Source organism: Bombina bombina, chromosome 1 (assembly GCF_027579735.1).
Source record: "Bombina bombina isolate aBomBom1 chromosome 1, aBomBom1.pri, whole genome shotgun sequence".
Lineage (NCBI taxonomy): Eukaryota > Metazoa > Chordata > Amphibia > Anura > Bombinatoridae > Bombina > Bombina bombina.
Genome location: NC_069499.1, coordinates 729,865,641 through 729,880,496, shown reverse-complemented (window position 1 = coordinate 729,880,496; position 14,856 = coordinate 729,865,641). Strand labels below are relative to the sequence as shown.

Here is a 14,856-nt window from a genome sequence, read left to right as displayed (position 1 = left end):
GTTTTTATTTATTTTATGGTAGTTATATTGTAACTTTAATTTAAAGTTAGCGGGTGTTAGGTTTAGCGGTTAATAGTTTAATTTAGTTTGTCGCGATGTGGGGGCCCGGCTGTTTAGGGATTAATAGGTTTTTTTAGTGTTGGCGATGTGGTTGGCTGGCAGTTTAGGGGTTAATAGGTTTATTTTAGTAGTAGCGATGTGGGGAGTTGGTGGATTAGGGTTTAATAACTTTATCTAGTGTTGGCGATGTGGGGGGTTGGCGGATTAGGGGTTAATAACTTTATTTAGTGTTGGCGATGTGGGGGGTGGCGGTAAGGAGTTATTAGACCAGGGGTTTATGTTAGGGTGTTACGTTTTTAATCAACTTTCTTTCCTCCATAGACTTCAATGTGGAATGCATTAATGCGATCGTCATTTTGCAATTGCAGGTGTTAGGTTTTACACTTTTTCTCCTTTGATCTCTATGGGGGGAAACGTGCACAAGGACGCCAAGTTGAAACTTTTTTTGGTGCGGTATGGGGCTAACCGCACCATACCACACAACAAAATAAAGTTTTTTTGTAACTTGTAATGGCTGCGGTACAGAAATAGCGGTACGGACCCATTTCCCGTGGTGTAGAACAGCGGAGTTAAAGTGTAGGGACACAAAAAAAATTAAGCAGCAGCTGCCTCCCTTCCCTAATAGATTTACTCTGTAGTTGATTACAATTCCTGTGTAGCCTGTGTTACCTTGACAACAAACTAGTCTCTACATTGAGGGACAGCTGAAACTTACATTACTTACACTACTGACAACTTGCCTTAGCTGCCTTAACTAACTTTCCCTGACAAGTGACCTTATTTCTGATAAAATAAGACAGTAAATTGCTGCCTTCTATGGTGTACGCAATATACTACAATAGAATCATACAGTTTATAACAGAAAATGACAACAGAGACAATTTCACCAACTTTAGCTGCAAAAAAAAAGTAATATATATATTGCAAAAATACTATGCTAAAATATAATTTAAGTAATTCTTTTTTTCAAATATTGTATTTTGTTTCTGACTAAAGTGTCCTTTTAAGCGAAAGTAGAGACACTTACATTACAATGTAGTGCTTAGCAAAATAAGCTGATTACTTCTCTCTGTGTCGGCGAGTTTATTGAGAATTGGACCCATAAACATGTTAAGAGGTGCATTTACAGTAGCTCAGTAATTAAAAGGACATTAAACACTAAATAGATGTCATGCACCTCCCTCTAATTATGGGTGCCTCCATGTTGGAGTGTAGGTACCTTAAGCAGAGTTACTGCCAACACATCAGTACCGGAATGCAATAAAAGGAAAATTTTAACATGGCGACATCCATGAGTAGCCCGTTAATCCAGAACAGGAGCACCACTTAAACTTGACATTCACTTTATTTTTTTCAAAAGAAGCAGGTACACATAAAACTGGCTACATTTCTGACCACATTCCCTTTATCGTGGAACATGAATAAGGGAATGGAGCCCAAAATGTAGTCTGTTTAATGTGTACCTGCTTTGTTTTTATGTTTAAGTGGTGCTGCTGTTCTGGATTAATAGAGTATTCTATATGGGTTTGCAGTGAACCCTGGGCATGTACACTTCTGCTCATTTTTGTGCTGGATACATTTATAGACTTTGGCGTCCATGATTAGCAGGAGAAGGGGAATAACCTCAATTCTATGCTTATATAATATATTTAGGGCAAGGTTACAAGTGGAGCGGTAATTTATTGCGCGCCCCCAAGCAGGCAAACTTTTGTGCTGGTATTAGAGGAGCACAAATATTGCGCTCGCGTAAGCACAATTTTGTGCTCCACTCGTAATCTGGCCCTTTGACCTAAATTACAAGTTGTGCACTAAACCCAATGCGTAAATAATGCTAACAATTTAGCGGTATCGCACTTTCCATAGTGCTGCCATTACAAGTTACAAAAAAAAAACCTTCTTGTGTTGTGTATTATGGTGCAGTAAACTCCGTACTGTACAAAAGCCAAGTCCTGGTGTTGGTGATGTTGGGGGTCAGCGGTTTAGGGGTCAATAGGTTTATTTTAATATTAGCCATGTGGGGGTTTGGCGGTTTAGGGGTTAATAGGTTTAGTTTAGTATTTGCGATGTGGGGGCGGCGGATTAGTGATTTATAGGTTAATTTTAGTAGTCACAATGTGGGTGGGCAGCGGATTAGGGGTAAATAGGTTTATTTAGTGTTGGCAATGTGGGGGGGGTTGGCAGATTAGGGGTTAATAGGTTTATTTAGTGTTGACGATGTGGGTGGCCGGCGGATTTGGGGTTAATACTTTAAATTGGTGTTGGCGATGTGGGTGGGCAGCGAATTAGGGGTTAATAGGTTTATTATAGTATTTGCGATGCGGGGGTTGGTGGTTTAGGGGTTAATAGTGTAGTTTATGAGTGTTAGTGTACTTTGTAACATTTTTGTTCTGAATTTTGTGAAACCATTTTGTTTCATAAAATCCATAACTACTGGTCTTTGATAGCGGAATGAATCGTGGCAGTATTAGCCATAACGGTAGCGGAATAGCCGGACCGCACAACCTTTAATACGGGTGACCTGAAAATTCCACACTCAAAAGCCATTTTTTTTAATGGCGGAATGGAAAGTTGCAGTATAGGCAAAGAAAGCGCCAATCAGAGGCGCGAAACACGTCAGATGGTACTGAGCATTGAGAGGTGTGTGTGCTATTGATTTTAATCAGTGGAAATAAAGTTTACATTTTTACCCACGTAAGCGAAGCCTATGCCTTCTTTCGGTTAGCCGATCGACTACAGCTGACTGTATCACAGAACGGAGGCTGCCCTTCTATTCATTGACTCTCTTATATAAACACCCCCACATGGACATTTAACCATATAAACAATGAATTTAGTCAAACATGTAAAAAAGCCTTTCCTTTTCCTTGCTGCCTTTAGGCTATTTGATGAGGTTTATTACTTTAGATAGATACCACTAGAAATATGAAATCGTAAAACAGTTACATTGTTGTTCGATAAGTGGAGTTAAATTGCTAAATTGCGCCACCTAGTGGTAACAGAGTATATAAGTCATTGTAACATGTTTGTTTGGCATGGCATGGCATGACTAAGGGATTGTCTCCGAAATTGTTGCCTGTTTGTTTGTCTATATAAAATTTGAATAAAAGTTACTTTGCTGTCACCCACTTGCTCTTTTCTATATTGGACTGGGGTCTATGGCAGTGGCCCTAAGGTGACGTGCATATCCTACCTGAGTGCTGGAACTTTTTCACTCTGCTGTCCTTACCAAATAATGCCAGGATGTGTGTAGTAATGTGATAAATCATGTTAAATCATATTTATATTGTCATCTTTAGCACACGAAGTACAGTACCAGATAACCATACTCACAGACAGATGTTTCCTTGACTGATATATTGTTAGACATTGGTCAGCTGTCTACTTTGAGCTATTTGAAAATGCTGATAAAATTCCTTTAACTTGCTATTTTTACACTGAGTTGCACTTTAATAGTTTTTAATAGTTTCTTCATTATTTTCTTTATCTTCCTAGTAAAATTGTCTTATGCTCTCTAAACACAGCATGATAACTTGCTTTCATTTCAGATTGAAGTAATGCATGACTATCAAGAGAAGCGCAACTCCTTACAGTTGTTTATTTCTGAGAGTGAAGACAGCTTGGATACACTGAAGGGGTATTTATTTTATAATTATTGGTTGTTATGGCAATATTTATCATCTCAACAATAAGAAGTTTGATTATTTTAACTTTATTTATGAAAAAAACCCAACAGTGAAGTTATTGTGAAATTATGGTTGTGGAAAAAGTTCCCTCACCTGCGACTACGGTTGCCAGCTATACTCCAATAAAAATCCTGGGTGACCAATAGGGTTTTACCCTAATCTTGGACATGTATACTTTTCTCATCTGAGCAATGTTTCTACCCCCCCCCCCTCCCCCAGTAACACAAGCAACACAGTTGATTGTTATCTCTGTGACTGCAAGAATCACAATAAATGCAGTGATTCACCCACTTGGCTGCTAGTAACACAGACATTTAAGTGTCCAGTTTGCATGGATTCATGTTACAGATATTTAGTTGTAATACTGGACACATGTCAAACCTACTGACCATTAACTTAAAATATGTTTCAGCTGTTTCAACTACTTATGCTAAACAGTAAACAGTGTATTGCAAGCTTAGGGTCTAGAAAACAGTTGAGCACAGTTTTAATTTAGTTTCAATATCATTCTAAGCAACTTTACCTTAATAGGACACATACTCCAAAAAAGTCTATCATGAATTTCATAGGTCAGCATTTGAACATCTCAAAAATATTATTTTGTCTGAAAAAATGTTATGTAAAAGCTGCTTCAATTTAAACTAATTTTGCAGTATTGGTTTTGTACTTCTAATTTGCAGTGTCTGATAAGGAGAACTGCCTCTGCTTTTCCATTGTGACATAAAAATATAAATACATTTTAGCTCCTTAGTGATAGTCTAGTGCTAGTTAGCATGTCGGCTAGCACAGGTGCATTCATTCTCTCACATAATAGACTTTATGGGGCGTGCAGTAAAATTCATGCCGGATAACATTTATCTATTTCATTTTGAAAGTTTAGATTCTTGCTTTGTGTAATGAGGGGTCTTAGTATAATGAAGAACTGTGACACCTCAAGCACCTTATTTTAACACCTCACCCTTCTCTAGCATCTTAGTTAGGGTTGCCACCTCAGCCATGTTTTCCTGGGCACTTGTAAATTACACATGCTGTGTGCAGGGAGGAACATGAATGGTGCTGTCCAGGATCCCTATTCTTGTGCAGTCCAGGAATGCAATTCATGTTCCCCTCTGCACACCCTGCAGCATGTGTAACTCATAAGTGTCCAGGAAAACATGGCCGAGGTGACAACCCTAATCTTAATTCCGCCTGTTGTAAACCACATGTGGTTCTTAGTAGTTACTCTTGCCCCCCCCACAAAAAAAAATGCACTTTATTTTAAGCATTTTTCTTTTTTTATCATAAAATAGACAATACTAGCTTGAAAACACCTCCTGTTGATTTGTATAGATGTGTTAGAGGCCTAAATGTAAAATCAGCACATTTTTACCACTTACTAATTTAAATGCCACGGAATTTTAAATGAATGTTTTGTAACTTTATTATTATTTTTTTTTATTGCAGACATGTCATCAGTGAGCTTATTGAGACCGAAAGGATTTATGTAGAAGAATTGTACACTGTCTTATTAGTAGGTATTTTGTATTCATTTTGTCTTGTTTAAGCCTATAATCTCACTAGAGCAGCTGTGCTTATTTTACACTGATTATTTTCTAGACACGCCAGTGCTAACACACTTTATCCCTTTGTGATTTTGCTGTTCTCTGCGCACACTTCATACAGACTAATGTATACATATGTTCTATTTATGGAATGTTTGCTGTTGGTGTTAGGCCCAAATCAAAGATTAATCATTCTAAGTAAATCTGTAACTATGTGGCAGTCTCATGATTTTCAATATTAAATAAATGCCTTGTTAGAATGTTTCTCCGCTCATTGGTTAGATCTAGTGATGTTTTTCCTAGAAGAAAGTGTTTATTTATAGAGCATGGCACATCTCTATTTAGCAACAGTTTATAGCAAAGTTCTTATAATCAGAAGATGGGAGGCTATTAGCATTGTTGAATTCACAATCGGCTAGATTTAGAGTTTGGCGTTAGCCGTCAAAACCAGCGTTAGAAGCTCCTAACGCTGGTTTTGGGCTACCGCTGGTATTTAGAGTCAGTCAGGAAAGGGTCTAACGCTCACTTTGCAGCCGCGACTTTTCCATACCGCAGATCCCCCTACGCCATTTGCGTATCCTATCTTTTCAATGGGATCTTTCTAACGCTGGTATTTAGAGTCTTGGCTGAAGTGAGCGTTAGAAATCTAACGACAAAACTCCAGCCGCAGAAAAAAATCAGTAGTTAGGAGCTTTCTGGGCTAACGCCGGTTTATAAAGCTCTTAACTACTGTGCTCTAAAGCAGTGGTTCTCAACCAAAGTGACCTCAAGGCCCGGTTAATTTGAGCTGGACATGTCCAGGGCCCGGTAGTTTTTAATATATATATATATATATATAAATATAGTAAGTAGCAGAAGCGGGCTGATGAGTCAGGAAAATAGGACCTGGGCCGAGGGACCAGCAAGTAGGGGGCCCTCAAATGGCATCTCCAAGGATCCTGGTGCGTTCCTTAAAGGGACACTGAACCCAATTTTTTTCTTTTGTGATTCAGATAGATCATGCAATTTTAAGCAACTTTCTAATTTACTCCTATTATCAATTTATTTTTGTTCTCTTGCTATCTTTATTTCAAAAAGGCATCTAAGCTATTTTTTGGTTTAGGACTCTGGACAGCACTTGTTTATTGGTGGGTGAATTTATCCACCAATCAGCAAGAACAACCCAGGTTGTTCACCAAAAATGGGCCGGAATTTAAACTTACATTCTTGATTTTTAAATAAAGATACCAAGAGAATGAAGAACATTTGATAATAGGAGTAAATTAGAAAGTTTCTTAAAAGTTCATGCTCTATCTGAATCACAAAAGAAAAAAATTTAGTTCAGTGTCCCTTTAAGCTGGAGTTTTCCGTTGCCCTAACAGTAACTAAGCAGTTAATGGGGGTTTAGTGGGGGCCCTGGAGTGTGGGGGGTCCTGCCGGGGGTCTGTTGCTGTGAGGGCCATGGAGTGTGGGGTCTGGCCCTGAAGTTTGGAGTCCCTTTCTCTGGCCCTTAATGTTGGGAGTCCTGGCACTGGAGGTTGAGGGGCATATTGGGGGCAGGGCAGGGAGGCTACCATGTTCATTTGCATAGCATTGAATACATTTGGGTCAGTGTGAGACAGTTTTCCTGGGGCCTTGATTGGTCTCAGTCTGCCCCTGGTGTGCAATGGGGGCATGACAAATCAGGGCCCACCAGCAGGGCTATCACGGCCCGGTACTGGGCCACGGCCCGGCTGTTGAGAAACCAGGCTCTAAAGTACACTAAGAGAAAGGGGGAAGTGATACAAAGATTCTACACTCAGACTCCTTGCTGATCCCAAAGGTGGTGTAACCTCTAAACACTGACACCTAAATGCAATATAGAAGAAAAAGAAGGGGGGTTGGGATAGCGCTTAAACAGCTTGAGTCTTGTGAAATAAGTCAAAAGTATGTGATCTCTGATTAGTCAGTGACTTAAGAGATGAGGGTATCCCTGATTTTGGTTCTCGATTGTGAGGCTAGCTGCCTCGGTATATGAAATGGGAGTATCCGGTTTTATTTGTGGTTTTTAGTTTGTCATGTGACCACAATTTATGCAGATATTTCCTGTATCTCAGATAGTGCCTATATCGTAAAATGTAAAATAACCTTATATCTTACGATTTTATATAATAATATGTGGTAAAATATATTTATAGTATTGTGTTTTTATAAAAAACCAAAGAGAGGAGTAATGTATTACAATTTTTTTTATTCTAATACAGATGAGAGTCCTAACGTAAATTAAGAAACAATAAAATCTAACACTTGGATGCCGGCATCTGATTTTATTTCTTAAAACATCGCTAAAATTACAGTGGCATTAAAATTAAATTAAATTCCTATATATATATATAAAAAATGTATTTTCTGGCAACAATTGCAATTTTTAAGAAGCGACTTTTGCTTGTATACAAAACTTATGGTTACTTTATCTAGTATACATGTATCATAAGATCTTAATTGTATCTTTCTATTGGTATCCTTTGTATATCGTTACGTATACAGATTAGCGATATGTTAGCTTGATGTATATTTGTGCTCATAACATAGATGTTACAGGTCTACGGTGGTTATCACAGTTGCAAATAGTTATTTACAGATTGTTGTTTACCGATTAATCTGTTACAGGAAGTTGTTTCAAATTACATACTGTATCTGAATCATGAACATTTAATTAAACCTGAGTGTCCCTTTAAGTTATATTTAGTTGTGATATAAATCGTGTGAAGCTGTGTTCTAACTAGAATTTCAGCTTGAGGAAGTAGGGGGGAGGGGGGGAATTGTGGTTGTGCTCTATTCAAATCTATTAGATTCTGTAGAAATAATTTTGGGGATCATTACTTTATCTATGTGTTTAATGTGTTCTTTTAAAGATTTGTTAATAAAATGGAATATTAGTTCACCTTATGTGTCTGATAGTTTCTTTGAGAAAAGTGTGAAAACATTGTGAAAAAAAAGAATTTTGTTTGAAGATTGGTTACTTTAACTGTGTGTTTAATGTGTATAAATATTACTTAAAAAAGCTTTATTATGTGTGTGTTATAATTTCTTTGAAAAGAGAGTATTGTTATGGATTGTATATCTAAGGGAGAATGTGAATAATTTGTGAAAAAAAGCTTTTTTGAAATTCGTTACTTTAACTATGTGTTTAATTTGTGGGTTTCTAAATATTATTTCAAAAACTTTTTATGTATATTATAGTTTCTTTGGAAATAGTGTATTAATATGAATTATATATTTATGGGACCTCTCTTATAAGTTTACTTAATTTGATCAGTGAGTTGTTTAGCTGATTTTATGGGGTCGATCCGATATAAAGCGTCGCCCGCAAAAGCCGGCGACGCCAATATTTGCGCGGATTTGGTATCACATATACGGCGTAACCTAGAAGTTACGCGCGTATATTTCTGCCGCCGCCCGCAGTTTTTTGGGCCATAGGCAGGTATACCAAACCCGCGCAGTTTGGTATCCAATATGCAGCGTAAGGACTTACGTGGCGAAAATGGAGAAAACTTACTCCATTTTCACCTCGCCACAAAAAGCAGCCGTAAGAAGCCTTACGCTGACTATTGGAGCCCCGTAACTCCCTAAACTAACTAGAAAATAAACCTAACACCTAACGCATGCGCAATGTCTATCTCCCTGTCAACCGCGATCTGCTAAAATAAACCTAACACCTAACGCATGCGCAATGTCTATCTCCCTGTCAACCGCGATCCCCCCCCCCCCCGAAATCCCTAATAAAGTTATTACCCCCTAAACCGCCGCTCCCGGACCCCGCCGCCATCTACATAAACTAACCCCCTACTGTGAGCCTCTAAAACCGCCGCCATCTACCTTATCTATCCCCTAATCTGACCCCTTACACCGCCGCCACCTATATAAAAATGATTAACCCCTAATGTAAGCCCCTTACACCGCCGCCATCTCTATTAAAATGATTAACCCCTAATTTAATCTACCTACCCCCGCCGCCAGCTATATTATCTATATTAACCCTAAGTATATTATAGTTAATATAGGTATTACATTATATATATTAACTATATTAACCCTAATTATATTAGGGTTAATATAGTTAATATAGTTACTATAGTATTTATATTAACTATATTAACTCTATCTAACCCTAACTAAATTTATATTAAATTAATCTAATTCATTTAATCAGCCAATCGGATTGAGCTCGCATTCTATTGGCTGATCGGAACAGCCAATAGAATGCGAGCTCAATCTGATTGGCTGATTGGATCAGCCAATCGGATTGAACTTGAATCTGATTGGCTGATTCAATCAGCCAATCAGAATTTTTTAACTTAATTCCGATTGGCTGATAGAATCCTATCAGCCAATCGGAATTCGGCGGACGCCATCTTGGATGACGTCATTTAAAGGTACATCATTCCAAGTTCAGCAGTCGGCCGGGATGGATGCTCCGCGGCGGCGGAGCGAAGAAAGAAGATTGAAGATGCCGCCGGAAGAATGAAGACTTTGCTGCCGCTTGGAGGAAGACGTCGCCGGAGGAAGAATTCTTCTTTGCCGCTTGGAGGAAGACATCGCCGGAGGAAGAATTCTTCTTTGCCGCTTGGAGGAAGACATCGCCCGGATCGGATCAGAAGTTCGGCCCGGTGTGGTGAAGACAAGGTAGGGAGATCTTCAGGGGGGTAGTGTTAGGCTTTTTTAAGGGGGGTTTGGGTGGGTTTAGAATAGGGGTATGTGGGTGGTGGGTTGTAATGGGGGGGGGGTATTGTATTTCTTGTATGCAAAAGAGCTGAATTCTTTGGGGCATGCCCCACAAAAGGCCCTTTTAAGGGCTGGTAAGGTAAAGAGCTTTGAAATTTGTTGAATTTGTTGAATTTAGAATAGGGCAGGGAATTTTTTTTATTTTGGGGGTTTATTATTTTATTAGGGGGCTTAGAATAGGTGTAATTAGCTTAAATATCTTGTAATCTTTTTTTTATTTTTTGTAATTTAGTGTTTGTTTTTTTTAGTTTAGTTAATTTAATTGTATTTTTAGATAGATGTTAGTAGTTTATTAAATTTATTGATAGTGTAGGTGTATTTGTAACTTAGGTTAGGATTTATTTTACAGGTAATTGGGTAATTATTTTAACTAGGTAGATATTAAATAGTTAATAACTATTTAATATCTATTATACCTAGTTAAAATAATTAACAATTTACCTGTAAAATAAATATTAACCCTAACATAGCTACAATGTAATTATTAATTATATTGTAGCTATCTTAGGGTTTATTTTATAGGTAAGTATTTAGATTTAAATAGGAACATTTTAGTTTATAAATGAATTAGATTAATTTAATATAAATTTAGTTAGGGTTAGATAGAGTTAATATAGTTAATATAAATACTATAGTAACTATATTAACTATATTAACCCTAATATAATTAGGGTTAATATAGTTAATATATATAATGTAATACCTATATTAACTATAATATACTTAGGGTTAATATAGATAATATAGCTGGCGGCGGGGTAGGTAGATTAAATTAGGGGTTAATCATTTTAATTGAGATGGCGGCGGTGTAAGGGGCTTACATTAGGGGTTAATAATTTTAATATAGATGGCGGCGGTGTTAGGGGCTCACTTTAGGGGGTTATAGATATAATATAGCTGGCGGCGGGGTACGGGAGCGGCGGTTTAGGGGTTAATAACTTTATTAGGTTGCGGCGGGGTACGGGAGCGGCGGTTTAGGGGTTAATAGCATTTTTATTGTTAGGCTAGTGAGGGGGGATAGCGGATAGAGGGTTAGACAGTGCGGGCTATGTTAGGGAGGCGTGTTAGACAGTGCGGGCTATGTTAGGGAGGCGTGTTAGACAGTGCGGGTGTTTTAGACTTTAGTCAGGTTTTATAGGCGCCGGCAGATTCTAACGTGGCGCAAGTCACTGGCGACGCCAGAAATTTGTACTTACGCAGATTTCTGGACATCGCTGGTTTGTCAGACTTACGGCACGTTAGCATCTGACGGCGACCTATATGGGATAGCTCGAGTTGCGAGCTGAAACTGCGGGCGACGCCGGTTCCCTCGCTTGCGCCGCAAACTGCGATCGATATCGGATCGCGCCCTATGTGTCTATTTTTGTAGTCGTAATTTTATCCTAGTTTTTTATTTCGATTATGATTATATTTGTATTTGTCAGATGCTATCATTTCTTTCTCTTCTATTAGTCTAATACTTTCTCATATATGTATTCACAGTATTTTGGCCTCTATATATGTTGTATATCCTCATTTTCACTGTGTGTTTATATATACAGTTCAGTATATGTCTTCTTTCGTCTGGGTTATACTAATGTATTTAAATCCATTTCAGAATTTAATCCAAATGGGTGTAATGTTTTGAAGTTGAATATGCATTCTGCCTCTTTTTTGAGAAGGAGTGTGTTCATATTCCCACCCCTTATTCCCAAATGTAATTTTTTGATACCCCAGTACTTAAAGTCTTTTAAGTTGCTGGAATGTTTTTCTTTAAAATGTGAGTATAGTATTGTCTCTGTTGATTCGTGCTCTATCTTTAGAATATGTTCTCGTATTCTATCTTTTATAGTTCTACTTGTTTGTCCAAAATATAATAAATTACATGTACATCTTATACAGTAGATGGCATTCCTGTCAGTACATCTTATTAGTTGATTGATTTTTAAGCAGAAGTCTGAGTTTGATGATCTTATCTCCTTACTTTTTTCACTGTATTTACATGATTTACAGGATATACAGGGGAAGAAACCTTTTAGTTTATTTCCGTTCAGATCTCCATCAACAATGTTTGTTCTTACTCTGTATTCACTGGGTGATAGTATCATTTTAAGGTTTCTGGCTCGTTTAAAAATTATGTCTGGTTGGTTTCTTACCCTTTTCCCTAAGATATGGTCTTGTTTTATCAAGTGCCAGTTTTGTTTCAGAATTTTCTTTATTTCAAAGTGTTGGTTACTATATTCAGTTATAAAAGGTATAAAGAATTCATCACATTCTCTTGCTTTTTTGGTTTTCTTTGTTAATAGGGACTCCCTGTCTACTGTTGATACTTCCTGTCTTATCTTTTCTACAGTGTCTTTATTGTATCCTTTCTCTATAAATCTAGATGTTAATATGTCAGATTGGGATTGATAACTTTCAAGTGTGGAGCAGTTCTTCCTTACTCGTAGATATTGTCCTTTTGGGATATTAGATTTCCATTGTTTGAGATGACAGCTTTCTGCGTGTATGTAATTGTTTGCGTCTATCGTTTTAAAGTAGTTTTTGGTACTTAATTGTAGGTTGTTAATTTCAATTTCTATATCCAAAAAGTGTATTTTCCGTCTACTGTATTCATGTGTGAATGTAATACCAAGACTATTGGTGTTAAGATCTATGATGAAGGTGTCTAGTAATTCTATGTCTCCTTGCCAGATGATAAATATATCATCTATATATCTGCAATAGAGCACAAGGTTCGCCCCCCATGGGCCATTATGTATGTGTTCGTCTTCAAAGTGGCCCATGAATAAATTGACATAACTGGGGGCGAACCTTGTGCCCATTGCCGTACCTTTGATCTGTAGGTATACCTCATTGTTAAAGTAAAAACTGTTGTTTTGTAGAATGAAGTCTATACATTCCATAATGAATCTATTCTGATGTTCAGGTAATTCCTCATCTTTGTCTAGTATTTTCTTCACAGCTTTCTGTCCTAATTCGTGTGATATATTAGTGTATAAGGAGTTAACGTCGCATGTCACTAATGTGTAGTTTTCCTTCCATGTTATTTCTTTAATTTTATTAATGAAATGTGTTGAATCTCTGAGGTACGCCGGTAATTCGATAACATACTTCTGTAGATAGAAGTCCACTTATTGTGATAAGTTTGATGTTAGACTGTCTATCCCAGAGATAATGGGACGGCCTGGTGGTTTCTCTAAATTTTTATGCACTTTTGGCAGAAAGTAGAATGTGGGGGTTTTGGGATATGTTATGGAGATGAATTCTGATTCTGAGTCATTTATTATCCCTTTATCTTTCGCTTTTTTTGAGTATATTGCTAAGTTTATCTTTTTGTGTTTTATAGGGTTACATTTCAGTTTCTCATATGTAGATTTGTCCTGCAGTATTCTATTTGATTCCTCTACATAATATGTCCTGTCCATAATGACCAGACCCCCACCCTTGTCGGCCGGTTTAATAATGATTTCTCCAACATAGGTGTGTCCGGTCCACGGCGTCATCCTTACTTGTGGGATATTCTCTTCCCCAACAGGAAATGGCAAAGAGCCCAGCAAAGCTGGTCACATGATCCCTCCTAGGCTCCGCCTTCCCCAGTCATTCTCTTTGCCGTTGCACAGGCAACATCTCCACGGAGATGGCTCAGAGTTTTTTGGTGTTTTAATGTAGTTTTTATTCTTCTATCAAGAGTTTGTTATTTTAAAATAGTGCTGGTATGTACTATTTACTCTGAAACAGAAAAGAGATGAAGATTTCTGTTTGTAAGAGGAAAATGATTTTAGCAACCGTTACTAAAATCGATGGCTGTTTCCACACAGGACTGTTGAGATGAATTAACTTCAGTTGGGGGAAACAGTGTGCAGACTTTGCTGCTTGAAGTATGACACATTTCTAACAAGACTTGGTAATGCTGGAAGCTGTCATTTTCCCTATGGGATCCGGTAAGCCATTTTCTTAATAAGAATAAAGGGCTTCACAAGGGCTTTAAAGACTGGTAGACATTTTTCTGGGCTAAAACGATTACTTTATAAGCATTTTTAATAGATTATAGCTTTGAGGAGTTATTTTAATCTTGGGAATTATGTTAAAAAAACGGCAGGCACTGTATTGGACACCTTTTTCACTGGGGGCCTTTTCTAATCATAGGCAGAGCCTCATTTTCGCGCCACTAATGCTCAGTTGTTTTTGGGAAGCAAGGCATGCAGATGCATGTGTGAGGAGCTCAGATACACAGAAAAAGTTTACTGAAGGCGTCATTTGGTATCGTATTCCCCTCTGGGCTTGGTTGGGTCTCAGCAAAGCAGATACCAGGGACTGTATAGGGGTTAAATGTAAAAACGGCTCCGGTTCCGTTATTTTAAGAGTTAAAGCTTTCAAATTTGGTGTGCAATACTTTTAAGGCTTTAAGACACTGTGGTGAAATTTTGAACAATTCCTTCATACTTTTTTTCATATTCAGTAATAAAGTGTGTTCAGTTTAAAATTTAAAGTGACAGTAACGGTTTTATTTTAAAACGTTTTTTGTGCTTTGTTATCAAGTTTATGCCTGCTTAACATGTCTGAACTATCAGATAGACTATGTTCTGTATGTGGGGAAGCCAAGGTTCCTTCTCATTTAAATAGATGTGATGTATGTGACAAACAATTTAGGGAAAATGATGCCCAAGATGATTCCTCAAGTGAGGGGAGTAAGCATGGTACTGCATCATCCCCTCCTATGTCTACGCCAGTCTTGCCCACACAGGAGGCCCCTAGTACATCTAGTGCACCAATACTTCTTACTATGCAACAATTAACGGCTGTAATGGATAATTCTATTAAAAACATTTTAGCCAAAATGCCCACTT

General features: G+C 37.7%; 1 protein-coding gene across 1 annotated transcript in view; it reads left to right on the top strand.

Moving 5' to 3' along the window:
• MCF2 (MCF.2 cell line derived transforming sequence) overlaps nucleotides 1-14,856 on the top strand; it is a gene marked incomplete at its 5' end in the record, with an annotated part of 268,961 nt that overhangs the window by 162,085 nt on the left and 92,020 nt on the right. Inside the window, 2 exons of the mRNA XM_053699244.1 lie at nucleotides 3,606-3,694; nucleotides 5,187-5,253. Coding sequence (XP_053555219.1) covers nucleotides 3,606-3,694; nucleotides 5,187-5,253 — 156 coding nt within the window. The remainder of the gene's footprint in view (nucleotides 1-3,605; nucleotides 3,695-5,186; nucleotides 5,254-14,856) is intronic.